Here is a 17,020-nt window from a genome sequence, read left to right on the forward strand (position 1 = left end):
AAGGAATCAGGAGATGAGAAAAAAAGGCCATTCTATATGCATAATTTGAAGATCTGTTTCAGTATTCTCACAGACATCCAGATTATGTAAACTGAGGACATTTTACCCCTAAATATAGTAAATTTGTATATCTTCCTCAGGTAATGTGATTGCAGATCCTGCATTATTAGTAACTTCTGCAGCACTGGCTGCTGTGAGGGAGAACAACACTGAGCAGAATTCAAGTGGAAAAGGAAGTAATAGCAGACATTAGACAAGCTCTGGAATCAGTATTAATGATGTGTGTAATTTCACTTTCCTGCTTCTGTACTCCTGAGCATAAATAAATGACTGTAACGTACAACAAAGAGCCTATTAGACTAATCCTCTGTATGAGAAGAATTTCCTGCAACACTGAATGCTGTGTCTTCCTAAATAAACCACTTTTTATCATGTGGGCAGACAGCCCTATAAAGAGCATTATGAGGCACAAAGTAGTGAGTGTTTCTCTCTGGTAATTTAGATGCAGGTGTCAGGATGTTCCTGCTGCTGAACGTGCTCCAATAAAATTCTGTCTGCATTAGATCTTTTGATAGGAGCTGCCATGCACACTCAGATACAATTAGGAGGCATCTCTCTTTCCTTTCATTCCAGATAGACTGGATTTCAGACTCTTGGTATCAAATGCTACACTGCTTCATGCCAAGCCTCACCCATTCAGTAAACCAATATTAATTCAACTAGAAAGCCATTTGTGTGAAGGCCAAAGCATGGAGCTCTCTCATAGCAAGGCACAAAAACATACTGAAACATATATTTAAAAAAATTATAGACTACCATTTAATTTTTTTTCCTTGTAGGGAGCACTTAAGTAAAAAAGTAAAATGTAAATGCTAGAGATTATTTCTGGTATAAAAAGTGGAATGTTCTCTGTTACTTGATATGTCATTGGACATGGTAAAAGTGAGAACTCAGGATTGTCTTTTCAACAATTTATTGGAAATATTATTTATATTTTACACCTTCTGCTGTTTAACCAGCCCATGAAATTGTAAAATAATGTAAGGATCAAAAAATGGCAGCAGTAAGATCCAGTTTGCTTTGAAGTTCAATTTCATATAAGAACTAATGGGTGTTGAATTTGTTTGAGAAATTAAGCAGATAATTTCTTCAAAGTTTTCATCCCTGGCAGCACTTAAAACTTGTGCCTAGATGCAAAGCCACTGAAAATTCGTTCCTGGGTCTTCTCCAATTAGCCAAGACATATTGCAGAAAAGACTGTAAGGTGAATGTAGTTCCCCTAAAATGCTCCTCCCTTTTTCATTCAGAAAGGCTTTTGCATTGCAGCAACTTTACATGTTCTTCCATTATAATATCCATCTCCATGTCTCTCATAGGTAACACATACAAATACCACAATTTACCATTGTCTCAGAGTGCTGCTAGATCATTGCTGATGTGATGAATAACTTTGATTAATTTTTTAAAAAAATATTTTTCTTTGCCTTTCTATATATTGCTAACCAAGTAACTGCCTGCAGCCATGGTTTTGATTGGCATTATACAGGCAAAGATTTTATTTAAAAATTTTTTTTAACAAAATGATTCATCACATCAGCAATTATCTAGCAGGTGTAAAAAATTAATTTCACTTTCCTGGACCCTCCACAGACACTCAGGGGACGGGTGCAATTTCTGAGCCACTTTAGAATACAGTACTGTACTGGAAATTGACACTGGAAGGAACTGCTAATTTTTCTGAGTTTTTTATACAAGGATCATTATTAGCAAAGAGATTAATTAAATGTGAATGTAAACACAATAAACTATTGTGTTAAAGCAGAATTAAAAAGTTTTACACATATACAAAATTAAAACAGTAATAATTAAAGTGTACAGCACCCATGTGTTAGAAGCCCTGTTCTTAGCAGCCAGTTAGCTGTCTGTGCTGGCTTGTGGAAAGACAAGAAAGAGGGGCCACTCTATTCTCCTTGTATGACACACACACACACACCCCACACACAAGCATTAGCATCAGGAGGAGACTGCCTTTTCCTGATTGCTAGAAGGCTTTTTCTGTGGCCGCTCCCAAATTAAGTCACTCCCTTTCTTGGCTTCAATATTTCCCATTCAAAAATCTGCAAAATTTCTGAATAAAGGAACAAGAAGTAAATGTATTAGAAATTCTTGGTATTGTTTAAGGAAATAAATCCTGTCAGATGTATACAGTATGTTTAAGTCATCTTCATGCTAAAAATGACATTTTTAGTGACATTAGGAAAAGCATATGTATATGTTTATATGTGGATATGGATGCTACACACACACACACACACACACACACACACGCACACACACAATAAAATGAGATTTCACATGACAGGCATGCAATAGGTGAAGAGATAGAGCAAGAATGTTCGTATTGCAGTGTCCCATACTCCTGTAGCACAGTTATAACACTATAGATGTTACTGGGCTTCACCTCCTATCAGCCTCAGCCAGCATGGTCAACATTTGAGGATGACGGGCATTGCAAAACCAATGTTGGGAATTCCACACATTCCTACCCTGGCCTATAATCACTGCAAAATTGTTGCATTCTGAAGAAAGGTATCTTATCTCCAAATGAACACAAAGTTCATGCCAGGTCTGTTCACATTAAAATAAGTCCAGTCCACTATTCATTGTTAAAAGCTGCAGCTTATTTTGTAAAAGTTTATTGTATAAAATTTTATTTAATAAAAATTACACATTCCACAAAATTTCAGAGTATTTGTGTGTGTTCTTTAAAAGCACAACTTTAAAGAGGATGAGAAACATAAGGTCTGATAGCCTGAAAAATTATGAATTGAATTAAGATTTCCAGTTCCATATGCAGAGATTCGTGTAGCCAAAACCTCAGAAGTTCACATTGCTTTCAGACGCACATTTATAGGTGTTTCCCTGAGCAAACATCTTCTAGGATTAAGGCATTACTTAGATTTTCAGACATAAAATATTTTCCAGGAATGTACTTGAGATTGCTGTCCAAGCTAAACATAACAGCAAATGTCAGAATATGTCAAAACAACAGAAATTAAACTACAGGTGCCTAACACCTAGTGTAAGCCTATGGATACTCGATAATTTTGTCTCACTGTGACTCTTTGAGTTAAGAGCTCTAATTGTAACAGTGACTTCAGAAGCCATGGAATGTAATTTTGGTCACTGGAAAAAGTCAATTCCTTCCAAAGAGTCAAAATACTGCTCATAATAAACACAATACTGAAGCATAAGCTGAACATTTATGTTGTAAAAAAATCACAGCTTATGATCTGGCTCTGATTAAATAAACAAATGGTAAATGGAAGGAGCAATAAAATATACACACAGTGAAAATGAGAAAATTTCAGTAAAAAGATGATACAATTTACATATCAACATATAAATATGCTAATTCAGTTGTTTTACCCTGTCCACATAATATGAAGTTAATGGATCCAGGAGACTGAACTTTACATCTGAAATACAACCTGCAATCTTAACATTTGATAGTTATTTTACTGTACTTTGTTTCTCAGGATTATTAGACACTTGATTGGAAGGGAGGCACAAGAGAACTTAGAGAAAATATCAGTTTAGAAGAAAGTGAAGCACAGAGTCCTTGTGGAAAAGAGAATTTCAGCAGCTGCAGCTTCTGTCCCATATGCCGCTTTGCAATACAAGTCGTTCACGTGCAAAATTCCCCCTTGCTCACAGTAATTAAAAGCACCAGAGCCCTTCTGCTCTGTTTTATCCCTATTTATGAACATGAGTTCCATTCTAGGATCAGCTAGAACTGTATTCTTCAGGGACACATGCAGAGTTTCTGGACTGAACAGAAGTGCTGCTTATAACTGGGGTACAACAGCATTTTTAATTTAAAAAACCCAAGGAGTCTTTCTACACTGATCATTGTTATGTATAAATGCAACTATAAAGGCCTAAATTATGAGTGAAAGAAGTTAGGTTAAGCATTACGGTATGTACAAATAAACACAATGTCACCTTTGAGTAGGACTTCAACTGTGGCCTGAATATGGGCATCTGCCCCAGTGCTTCACTGGAACAATAGAATAAGAAAATGTTTGTATTATCGACAAGACCTGAAAAGTGCTGCTTGGATCTGAATTAAGCCTCCTAGTGAGGTAGATAGTTAACTGGATAGATATTATAACCTAAGAAACCTCTCCCAGTGTTAAATAACATGCCATTAAAAAAACAAAGAGTTTGATTCAAAAAGTGCAAAGGAGTTATTCTGACGGATTTACTTATCTGCTACATTCTGGGTTTAAAGAGAAAATTAGAGGTTTGGCTGGGATTAACTTGTAAGAAAACCCTAAAAAATAACTTTAGGTGCACTGTGTACATGTATGTTTAAATTATACCCAAGGAATTCATATGAAACAAATAAGAGATTCCTATCTAAATAGAAATATATTGGAACAAAAATAAGATACCAGCATATGCATGTGAACTGTGCCTTATTTAACATATTTCCTGTTCATGCATGGGCTGTATTTATTATAAACAGTGTGAGTTCATGACAAATAAGTAAGAATTGTGCGGCTGTTAAGTGCCAGATTTGTTCTGGGTGATGATGTGTGTCAGGTTCTCAGATCCTGCCAACTTATGGAAGATGGACATTCTTGCTTTTCAACCTTCCAACAGTGAGTTATTCTTTTGACAATGTAAGCATCTGCATGGTCTTCTCCCTCATCTCTGGTGTTGCCATTGTCTAGTTTCACTTCTCCTAGGAACACGTACTTATTCAAAACAGTCTTACCATGCAAAGCTATCTTTGCATTGCTCTATTTCAATGAAGAGGTAAAGTACAGAAACAGTGCTTAAGTAAGAAGAGTTGAGCTTGCATCTTCGAAGCCTTCAGCACCATTTGGCCATGCACTCAGTTTTGAGATGTCTTGTTTTGATCCCAACGCCTGCCTCAGTGTTTCACTAGATTTCCGTGGAGTCGTCCATTGTGCTAAAATATACAGAAATGCACTCAGTTTCCATTTGAACTCAGCGTCATTTTCAAAGCATCTAATCCTAAACAGTGGTGAATACATTGAGGTGTGGATTTAAGATTAGTGCCTGGATGGGAAACCTCTAGGTCCCTCTTGGATGTCAATTTTTTAAAAAAATAAAAATAAAAATGGGAACAGACCATTTAATGTGACAACATAGAACCATCCAAATTGGACTTTCAAGATACAGTTCACTGACCACTTGTATCTGGAAAAAATAGTTCAAGAATTTATATGCTCATTGAACAAATATATTTCCACAGATCTCTCTCATAAAATTAAAGGTGCGAGTAGATGACTGAATTATCCCTGCTTGGACCAGGCTGTATTGTACTTATCAGGTCGCTTTAAGGTGCAGTATGCCATTTGGGGTGAAGGGAAAGAGGGAAAAGAAAGACTTAAAAAAAAACACAAATCCCCTCTTGTACCCTCCTCTGTGTTTTGCTTAAATGTCTTCATGATCATGGGGGTGGGGGAAGAGAGGAAGTTTTCAATTTTTTTTCCTGGCATATCACATCAGCACTGCCTATGGGTTTTTTAAAAAAACCCATATTTCCTGCTTCTCTCTCCTGCATAGGAGTAGAAGGAATCTTTCAATTTCCTCACATCATCAAATGGTTGAAGCAAAGAGATAGCTTAAGTCATACATCATACAAGCTGGAGCGATCTTACCCAGACCAAAAAACCTCAGTAGCTTCTAACAGAAAAGTGCGGGTAGGCAAAAACCAGAGACGGGCTGGTTCCTAATGAAATGACCCCATACATCACTTGGTCACTGAGAAAATGAGCATACCAATCTATTCCCAGAGCAGACCAAACCATGGGATAATTCCTTGTTGGATCACATCCTGACTGAGAAGTGAACATGATATATACCAGTGATATATTTATACTACATACAGGAACTTCTGCCAGCTGAAGACCTGATGAATGAATACCCATGGAGGGAGAGGGAGGCTGTACTCAGTAGCTCAGATTCCTGCTATTGGTACATTTGAGGGAGGGCAGTGGTTGAAAGGAGTCTGGTGCATGTGTATAAGCTCCCTCTTGATTTCAAACCCAAGACTTCAAATCATAAGGGAAACAGTCTCTGCCTGCATAGCAACCTATCAATATACGGGTGGCAGGGTCCCTTATAAGCAACATAAGGAGTGGAAGTCTGCACAGGCTTGATTTAGAAGAACATAAGTGCAAATCTCATCACTGTAAGATTTTAATATCAAGAATGACACTAAAAGAACTTGTCTTGCACACACAGTGATTGCAGCAGGGAAAACATGTTTTCTGCTATAATGTCTTCTGCACACCGCCTTCTTAAATGGCTTAAATTATCTCCCTACAGTTATTGACTGTGAACAGATGAGCATTTAACTCGCTATTTGATCCACTGCAGGGATGGATTGGTTCACCCCTTTTTCTGGTGATCACACGACTCAGGCTAAAAACCAGGTCTGACCTTAGACTATATAGTATTTGGATTTATCCACCCACCCAGAAGCCTCCAGGCTCAAGGAAGAGACATTCTTTCTAGTGAATGACAAAAGTGACAAGGATCGCTGCACATCCTGGGAACATGGGTAAATATTAGTAGCAAGGAAAAGAACAGGAATGGCACTGTGGGGAAACTGAGTCCACTGTGGTTATATGCATTCCATTATTTTTGTTGTTGTTTTGTCCCATCAAGTCAGAACCAACTTATAGGGGCCCTAATAGGGCTTTCCAAGATAAGTGAGAGATTTAAGGAGTGGTTTCACCCATTCCACTTGCCCCAGTCAGTTTCCATGGCCATGGGGTTGGAACCCTGTTCTCTAGAGTCGCAGTCCGACATTCTGTCCATTACACCACACTGGGGATCTTCCATTACCTTAGATCATACATTTTCTTATTTATAGTGAGGGTACCATATTTTTCCATGTATAAGACACCCCCACTTTTCTAATCCAAAATTAAGAAATCTAAGTGGGGCTTAGCAAGTGTAGGGGGATCGCTTTGATCCCTGCTTTCCCCTCCACTTGTTTTTGTTCGCTCCTCAGCTTGCTTCCGTGTATAAGACGACCCTCAATTTTTAGTCTAAAGATTTTAGACAAAAGTATAGTCTTATACACGGAAAAATATGGTAACTATATATGTTATTTAAAATATTCGTAGACTGCTTTTTAAGGGTAAAAAGGCTTGTGATGCCCCATCAGTAGATCCGTGGAGTAGCATTTCTCCTGCCCACCAGACCCTCCGCCTCCTTAACAGGGTGTTCTCCTTATTTTCCTCAGTGCCTCTCTGTCATCCAAAGTTCTGGAGCGCTTCCTAGCAGTCCAGAGCAGACAAGGAGAGTGTCCAGGAGCTTTTGAAACAGGGAACTGCTTCATCCTGGATCAATGACAGACTTGTTTTCTTGTCACAGGTATCCAAATGAATCTTGGACTTGTAAAGGGCTTTATCGGGAGCAAACCTAAGAGCTGCATTTTTCAGTCTAGTAATGAAAAAGAACTTGGGTCATTCAGTTTCTTCTGCTGAACTAGTCATGGCTCTTTTAACTTCCTCAAAGCAAATCACATAGTATTCGCAAAAGTTTTCACAGCCGGAATCTAATTGTTGTTGTGGGTTTTTCGGGCTCTTTGGCCGTGTTCTGAAGGTTGTTCTTCCTAACGTTTTGCCAGAGAACAACCTTCAGAACACGGCCAAAGAGCCCGAAAAACCCACAACAACCATTAAATGACATTGTGTTTAGAACAGGACAGTCTAATAGACAGAACAAAAGAGGATAAAAATAGCTTTGTCTAAGGTTGGAAGAGAGAAAAGGATCCTAGTTGCCCCTCGTTTGGTATCTCAGGAAAATGTTACTTGATGTAAGTCAAGTACCCACCTGAGTCTCTGCAACAGCCTTCTACGCTTTTGCTTCAGATGCCAATTTTTAACCTTCCGGGGGACATCAGGTACAAACCAGGCTGCAATCAACTTGATGCACAGGGCCACATGCTGCAAAGAGCCAACGAATGGATCAGGTTTTGTTCCTCACAGTTAACAGGCTGCAATCTCCATCCTTTAGGCAGGTGACTAACACCAGCCAATGCACACTGTGTCTCTGAATTGCTTTACAATTATTCTCTTGCACACACTGCTGCTGTACTGTGCTATTATGTCCTTTAAGCAACCTCAATCCATATCAAGCTCTTATAAGGACCAAATGCAGCTGTTCAGGAAAGGGCGACTCTAAATGCATACACCGGGAGTTTTATAGCCCTTAAAACTCACCGGTCACTGACTCATGGAGAGAAGAAGTGTCTGAAGAGCAAAACCTTTGTTGCATACAGAGCCTCTTCAGGCAACTGGGGACCCTGGAAAATCAGCATCCCCGATGGACTGCAGGGCAGGACAAGTCTCCCCCTGTAGCAGGCTATAGTCTCCTCAGATTGTCCTTGGAGGGGAGGCACGGACAGGCAGAGGGTCAGGTCAGAACTCTCCCCCAATCATGCATTCAGACTGGCTGTCTTTTGAATGCCTGGATGTGGTAACCCACATCCTTCCACTGATTGTGAAGGACAGGCAATGCAATCAGTCTTCTATCCTAGCTGGGAGGCAAAGTGCCACTCTTCTATTGCATGGAAACTATCTCGATGCAGCACAGCAGCAGTAAGATGACAGCATACCCAGTCCCACCAAGAGAATAACAAAGGGAAACATTCACTACTGAGGTCAGCCTTTGCTGTGCCACCCTGCTTGGCATGTCTGCTTCGATGAGAAATTCAGTAATGCCTGCCACCAAGGTCCCTTGGAGGAGCTCTATTGTGGGGGAGAGGGGGCTGAAAAAAATTGTCCAGGGAAGAATCTAGGAGGAAGGCACTAATGAGCTTAATAGAAGCAACCAGACAAGATAGCCTTTTGCAGAGCAACTACTGGGGAAGTGGCTCCTCCTCCTCCTCCTCCAGTCGCTATTACTGCTCCTGGTAGCATCAAGGTGTTCTGTCACCTCGCTGCCACCGACATCGTGACCACTGCTGCTGCTTCCAAGCAGGATAGAGCAGTAAGCCCCATACAGTAATTGCATCCCAGACCCAATGGCAGGGCCAGCCCTGTTGAGAAGGGACTAGGACAGCAGCAGTAAAAGCCTTATAGTGGAAGAACATAGGTCCTCCTCTGCACAACCCCAAATGCCTGGTGAACTTTGTGTGCTCCAGACTTCACAGCTGGCAGCAATTTGCACTAATGCAACATTCTATTTCAACACAGGCCTTCTGTTCAGTCTTGGGAATGGCAACCAAGGCCAAGTCTGACTGTCTTTTGCAAGCTGGCATAGTCCTTTTTCCGTTCTTGGGCCCAGATAGCAGAAAGTCACCATTTCGTTTCCAAAGCTATGCATATGTCACCTGTTCTTAATATGGGAATCTCACTTGTGTATGCATCCCAAGCTCTGTGAAGAAAAGGCTCAAGTTACTAGCCACAACTGAACAGTTTCACAAAAGGGAATGTTTTAGTAGGCCATCTTCTCATGTTATGCAGCTGTTGCTCCCGTAGCCAACCAAATATGCCTGCTACAAAGCAAAATCCCGGCTGCTACGCGAGTCATCTATTCTTGCTGTGGAGCGCTTCAGTGACATAGCAGTTATGTGTCTGTTAATTTTTTAAAAAGTGCAGAGCAGAGGCATCAGTTCCAGTTTCTCTTTGAGCCTCCTGAAGTCCAGGATTCAACTAACTTTTACTTATATCAACATATAAGATCTTTTAGTGAGCAAATTTATCACTTGAAAGAAGGGGAAGAGTGGTTAGGGACTTTCTAGTCCCGCTTGCTGAAAGACATGGAATATATTTCCAGTGTGGTCTGACTTGTACCAAACCAATTAAGCTTTCTCTTTTCAAGACGACAAAGCATTCCTTTTTCCTTATATGCAAACCGAAATTAACTTGTTAAGATTCCAGCCTCCACAGGAGGCTGCCTTTATTGCTTTTCCACATAGAACACTTACTTCAAACAAGATAAGGAAGGCAAGCCTTGCAGCAAAAACATGCCAAAACTGGACAGAGTAACTGTAGTCATCACTGCTCCTGTAGTCTCGGTACCTGTGGAAATGATACAGCCACACTTAAATGCTGCATCCAAACTTGCTGCTGGGGGAGGGCCAGAAGAGGCAACCCTCAGTGGCTTAAGAGTATGTCAGTACTCCTCCAACCGGTGAAAGCTTCCTGTCTCTGGCTTAGGAAAAGTCACTCTTTTTCAGTTTTCAAGGAAGTTTTGTTTAGTACCACAAAACTGTGGATTTGTCATTCGCAATCTGATCTTCACATGCATCCTGTTTAGTAACAAAAGAGCACCACTGCTAAAATAGCCCAACATTAGTTTGAATTCCCTCTCACTAGGCTGTTGATGGAAGGTGTGCTAGGATGAGATTACAATTCATTTTTAAAAATTCATATATATCAACAGCAATCCATGAGAATCAGTTAATACAGTGGTGTCTCGCTTGACGAGGATAATCCATTCCAGCGAAATCGCGTAGAGCAAATTCCTCGTCAAACGAAATAAAAAAGCCCATTAAAAAGCATTGAAAACCAGTTCAATGCGTTCAAATGGGCTAAATACCTCAGCGTCCCGCGAAGATCCTCCATAGGGCAGCCATTTTCTGCTCCCTGTGCAGCGAAAAATCCATCCTAAAGCATAGCAGGGAGCCATTTTACACAGCGGGTGGCCATTTTGAAACCCGACAATCAGCTGTATTGATTGTCGTAATACGAAGAATCGGTTCCCGAAGCAGGGAACTGATCGTCGGGAAGCGAAAAAAAATCCATTAAAACATTGTTTCGCTATTGCAATAGCGATTGCAAAAACATCATCAGGAAGCGGATTCATCATTTAACGAGGTAATCGTTAAGCAAGGCACCACTGCATCACTGTTCCAGTGATGGAACAGTTCTTACAATAGAGTATATATCTGAACACAGAAGTGGATTTACACACACACTCATCCTGTACCACTGAAATCTTGTACATATATCACAAACTCTACTGAATGGAAGTTTTTTTTTACACCAATAATTGCCTAATGGTTTAGGCTGCAAAGTTCCTAGGATACAACAGAAGGCATGGGATTAATTATATGCATTTCCCTATACCTGCAGTGTGTTATCTTGTTCTCCATGGAGTCCTGAAGTTCTCTCAGATCTTTGTAGTTCTCAAAGTCCTTGACATTGAAGACTGAAAGGCTGTAGTTGATGTAACCTGTCAAACAGCTACATGCAACAACAACGGTTACAATTATTTGCGGTGAAACAGACTTCCAGTCCAGTTATGCAATTTATAGGACGCTAAAAAGAAACAAAACAGTTTTCAGCACTCAGATGAGAAAAAATTCCTCTGAATACTGGTAATTTGTTTTTTAACTTAACAGGTATTTATTTATATGTTACCAAATCAATTTGACTTGACTTATAGCTGATGATATGCTTGATTTTTTTATTTTCCATGCAGAACTTTAGAGATACACACTATAGTAAGTTTCTGTTTTATATTGTTCATTATCTAAAATGTTTGTAATTCATGACAGAATTGTGGATAATGAGATGAGCTGCAGAACCAAATTTTGTTGGACAACGTGACCTAGGAATCAGAAATGAAACAGGAGAACATCTCATAGAATTCTATGAAGCCTGTAGTTTGATTATTACACATACATACATGCTTCAGATATTGTAACAGATGATTATACACACTGCTGTCAATGGATAGCTACTACAGAAATCAAACAGACTACATAATTGGAAGTAGAACCTGCAGAAGTGGGACTCTTTCTAACAAAACAAGGATTCAGGAAAGACTGGTTCTTTCCCCCACTTTTCATAAACTACGTCTCACTTCCAAGGCTCTTTTTAAACTGCTTCCTTTGTCACATTCTTTATCATCTGGTCCAAACGAAGAGGCAGAGGAACTCGAGACCAAATTGCTAACTCGCGCTGGATTATGGAGAAAGCCAGAGAGTTCCAGAAAAATATCTACTTCTGCTTCATTGACTATGCGAAAGCCTTTGACTGTGTGGACCACAGCAAACTATGGCAAGTTCTTAAAGAAATGGGAGTGCCTGACCACTTTATCTGTCTCCTGAGAAACCTATATGTGGGACAGGAAGCAACAGTTAGAACTGGTCATGGAACAACTGAGTGGTTCAAAATTGGGAAAGGAGTACGACAAGGCTGTATATTGTCCCCCAGCTTATTTAACTTATATGCAGAATACATCATGCGGAAGGCTGGACTGGAAGAAACCCAAGCCGGAATTAAGATTGCCGGAAGAAATATCAACAACCTCTGATATGCAGATGATACCACTCTGATGGCAGAAAGTGAGGAGGAATTAAAGAACCTTGTAATGAGAGTGAAAGAGGAGAGTGCAAAAAACGGTCTGAAACTCAACATCAAAAAAACTAAGATCATGGCCACTGGTCCCATCACCTCCTGGGAAATAGAAGGGGAAGATATGGAGGCAGTGTCAAATTTTATCTTCCTGGGCTCCATGATCACTGCAGATGCAGACAGCAGCCCTGAAATTAAAAGGCGCCTTCTTCTTGGGAGGAAAGCGATGACAAATCTTGACAGCATCTTGAAAAGCAGAGACATCACCTTGCCAACAAAAGTCCAAATAGTCAAAGCTATGGTTTTTCCTGTCGTGATGTATGGAAGTGAGAGCTGGACCATAAAGAAAGCAGACCGCCGAAGAATTGATGCCTTTGAATTGTGGTGCTGGAGGAGGCTCTTGAGAATCCCCTGGACTGCAAGGAGAACAAACCTATCAGTTCTAAAGGAAATCAACCCTGAATGCTCACTTGAAGGACAGATCCTGAAGCTGAGGCTCCAGTACTTTGGCCATCTCATGAGAAGAAAAGAGTCCTTGGAAAAAACCTTGATGTTAGGAAGGTGTGATGGCAAGAGGAGAAGGGGACGACCGAGGATGAGATGGCTGGATAGTGTCTGCGAAGCAACCAACATGAACCTGACACAACTCCGGGAGGCAGTAGAAGACAGGAGGGCCTGGCGTGCTCTGGTCCATGGGGTCACGAAGAGTCGGACACGACTAAACGACTAAACACACACACCAAACGATCCCTCCTTTGTCATAGAATCGCAGAACTGGAGAGTTGGAAGAGACCCCCAAAATTACCGAGTCTAACCTTTGCTGAATAGAGAAATCAATGTCATAATGTTCGTACCTCTTTGCCTTCCTTAGAGTGCCTGAGAACAAACTTGATGGATGGTTCCCCCATAAAGAACTTTTAGAGATAGCTACCCCATAAACATTACTTAATATCTACGCTTCCTAAAGAAAATGTTCAAGAGCTCTAGTCATATCCCATATTTCCTACTGTCATGTACACACAGAGAATCTATGAATGACTATAGACTATGCTTGACAGCCACCTTAACTTCTCAAATAGTACTCACTCTATGCCAGTGTAGTTCTTGTGTACACATGGTCCATATATGTATTTGTACACCTGCATGGGGATGAAGTCTGAGGTGATAGCGATCACCAGGCCATTGCCAATGACAGCCAAAATACCAATTGCCTCCAGGACTTGCAGCCAAACACCTGCAAATGGAGAGAAAGTCAGAAAAAAAGACATTTACTTGGTCAGTTTGATACAGAGGACACTAGGGCCAAATTTTCTTAACTCCTCTACCTGCCCACAAAACTCTAACAATATTGTCTGCTTTTAGCACAATGTATTCGTAGAAAGGAAGTATATAAAGTTATTGGGAACTGTACCAATAGGTTCTCATCCAATGGTACATAGACCACTGGTGGAACACACAAGTACCCTGGGTGTGATGCAGCAATTTCATGGCAAAGATTTTATCCTCACGGAATCCTTACATCCACCTGAATACTTTGTGTGCCACCCCATCATGGTAAAAATTACTCTTAATAGTGATTTTATAGACATAACTATTAATGGAATTATTTTTGTTCATTTGTGTTTACTCTTAATAAATATAAATAAATAAATAAGCAAGCAAGCATCTAACTAAATAAATAAGTAACTAACTAAATGACTAACTAACTAAATAAATAAAGCAAGCTGCCACAATTTTTATGTCCTTAAAACTCAATGGCCAATATCTTTTTAGGAATAGAAAACTGTGATTGCTCCCCAAGTAGAGCACTCGAGCGGAGTACTCCGTGACTGCTTAGTAAAAACCAGCTTGTCATTAAGCAAGCTGGAGTTCATTTCATTGAAAACAATGGGTTTGTGTGCACATACAATGGGCCATTGCTTCCATAGAAAAAACGAAAAGGATTTTGGCCAATGTTAGTTATAAATATGGTAACAGGATGCCTGTAAACATATAATTGTCCCTTTCGCACATCTTTCCTTTTTGTCATGGTGGGATGGAGGCTCTTTGACCGAGTGATTGGTAAGATACAAAGATATGAATGGCTAAGGACCTCTAGACTGTAGTTGTCTTTCACCCAAGTGAAAAAGGATAGGATTTGGATTCCAGCACCCTTGTAGACAGAAGCTCCAAAGTGTGATAGCCACATCCACCCTCTCAATTTCATTCTATAATCAGCATCTAATTGAATTCCCAAAGTTAGAGAGGAGAATCAGGTCAGGCCATGGATAATCATATTCAAACCCAGGCCTGGGAAGGTGGGCCTTCTAGCTCAGGATCCTTACGATCAATAACTCTAGCTCAAAGAAATGGAGCCTTTCTTAACAAGGCAAAGGTTTTTTTTAAAAAAGCTTCTGATAGTACTGCTGTTTCCTTTGTCCCATATAACTTCTTCATTCAGCCCCTGGCCTGGATAAATTACCATGTCTAGAAGAGCTCAGTATCATCTATTACAATAGCTTGGAGCAAAAGGGCAGCCTCTCCTAATGGGTCTGAAATAGAAGCCTTTCTCTTACCAATATCGTTGGCTTTCCTGGGCACCATACGCCTCTGCAGTCGCACCATCTTGATGGCATCTAGTCGGATCTCAATGATATTGTTCAGAAGGGCCAGCAATGGAGCAAGGGGAAAGGCAGCCACAAAAATAGTGGTGAAGCTATACTGGATCACTGAGGGTTTAAAAAATAAGTATGTAGAGGCATTAGACTAGGACAAACTTTCAGCAACTGCTACATTTGTTAGACCAGAGGGTGCACATGTAAACCATGAAGGATATTAATGCAAACTGTTTCTCTCAGGAAAGCATCACAACTGGTCATTATAAAGTCCCATGGGACACTCAATCTGGAATATGTCACCCACAAGAATTAAAATCCATCCCTTGTAAGCAGTCACATTCTAAGACAGAAGGCAAGGATAATAATTTTTGCAATGGTTGTGTGAGCTTTTCAGAGATCTGGAGTTCTCTGCATGAGTGCAGAAACCAGCACAGTGTACAGAATTCAACATTCTGAGAGTCCGTATGTTCCACAAGCAGACTGTTCAGTTAGTATATGGCAAATACAAAATTTTTACAGCAATTAATCTGTCTTTAGTAAAATATAGATGGCTGCAATAGCCTAAAATGAAGTGAGCTCACTAAACTAATCTAGTATATGCAAAAGACATGTTAATTCCCCAATCCAGTGGCATCTAGATAAATTCAGTCACAATATCCATCATTCCCAGCCAGCATTGCAAATGGCCAGCTTATCAGCAAGTTGAAACTGAACACTTAAGGATCACTGTGTTTATTCTGCAAACATATTTGTACACCATCAAACATTTCAAGAACTTGTTGGATCAGATTCAACAGTAGAAGAAAATGAAGCAAGTGGGCAATCACAGCAATATCATTCTGTTTTATTTCTCTGAAAACCATAATTGAGGCTTAACTGACCAAATAGCTACCTGGTTGACAAAGGATAACTAGAATGCCAGGACAGAATGCAAATTCACATTCGATTTTATGCTTGGCAGTTCACCCTCCCCAAGACATGCTACTCATCTTCACTTACTCATCTCCAAATATTCATCAAACAAACTGTAGACATTGACTTCATTGAGCTGATAATTCCATATCCATTCCTCCTTGAATGGGTCCTGAGCTTTCTCCTCCATATGAACCCTGCCACTGCTTTGAGACTTTCCAGATAACAGCCGACACTTATAGCTTAAATATCTGAAGGAACAAACAAAAAACATAAAAGTAATGCAAATGTCAGAGCACAGGATCTATGAGCTTCCAGAGAAGTGCATGAATATGCACATTTAAGATGACAACAACATACAGTACCAGCTGTCACAAGGATTTTAACAATTATTCTTCTCAGGTGCAGGCCTGGAGCATCTCTTCTCTGGACAATGGAGAGAACTCTCATAAAAAGCACCACCTAACTTTTGGAAGCCTCGTGGACTTGGTTCACTCTTCAGATAGCCAATACAAAAGAAGGAGGCACCATTTTAAAAAACTGAAACTTCTACATGAGGGGTATCTGCAGTGACAGTAACAGTTCATGGAACTGAGATGACTTGATTATTAACAGACTACCATAATGGTGGCAATTGTTACAGGCATGCCCACCCACATGGATGGGCAACTTGAGGTCCTCCAGATGTTTCTGGATCACAGTGCTCATCAGCCCTTAGCCAGCATAGAGAATTGGGCACAATGCTGTGAGATGCAGTCCAACAGCACCTGGAGGCCAGTACATTGTCCAAAGTAACCCTGCAAAGAGGCACCAGCTGTTACAAAACACACCTGTGCATAACTGAAATCCACTGTCACCTCCATGTGTCCCTCAAATGCTCACACAGGGACAGTACAAGTGAACTCAATTTAGAGTCACAGCCATGAAAGATACCCAGCCCAAGAATCTTCCATGTATTAGCTCCCCCAAAAAATGTCCCACATACAAAAACAGGTCCACAAATGCCAAACCACCAAGCAAGGCTGAACAAAATATATGATTCAAGCAAATGAGCCAAGCTACACTTGCAGAAGGATAGAGTCTCTCACTACACTCCAGGCTAGCCACTCTGGTCTGAATGCATCCTGTTATCTTCGGCATTTGCACTGAAGG

At 40.4% G+C, this 17,020-nt stretch overlaps 1 protein-coding gene across 2 annotated transcripts in view; it reads right to left on the minus strand.

Annotated features, from left to right (window-relative positions):
- Positions 1–2,663: 2,663 nt before the first annotated feature.
- Positions 2,664–17,020, minus strand: part of ANO9 (anoctamin 9) — a 48,895-nt gene continuing 34,538 nt past the window's right edge. For both annotated transcript variants that reach the window (XM_020784191.3, XM_078383589.1), the window contains 7 exons: positions 15,956–16,119; positions 14,915–15,067; positions 13,446–13,593; positions 11,127–11,243; positions 9,983–10,076; positions 7,885–7,997; positions 2,664–4,981 (listed from right to left, as the gene is read on the minus strand). In XM_020784191.3, coding sequence (XP_020639850.3) covers positions 4,954–4,981; positions 7,885–7,997; positions 9,983–10,076; positions 11,127–11,243; positions 13,446–13,593; positions 14,915–15,067; positions 15,956–16,119 — 817 coding nt within the window. In that variant the 3' untranslated portion in view covers positions 2,664–4,953. The remainder of the gene's footprint in view (positions 4,982–7,884; positions 7,998–9,982; positions 10,077–11,126; positions 11,244–13,445; positions 13,594–14,914; positions 15,068–15,955; positions 16,120–17,020) is intronic.

The sequence above is a fragment of the Pogona vitticeps genome, chromosome 1, assembly GCF_051106095.1.
Source record: "Pogona vitticeps strain Pit_001003342236 chromosome 1, PviZW2.1, whole genome shotgun sequence".
Taxonomy (NCBI): Eukaryota; Metazoa; Chordata; class Lepidosauria; order Squamata; family Agamidae; genus Pogona; species Pogona vitticeps.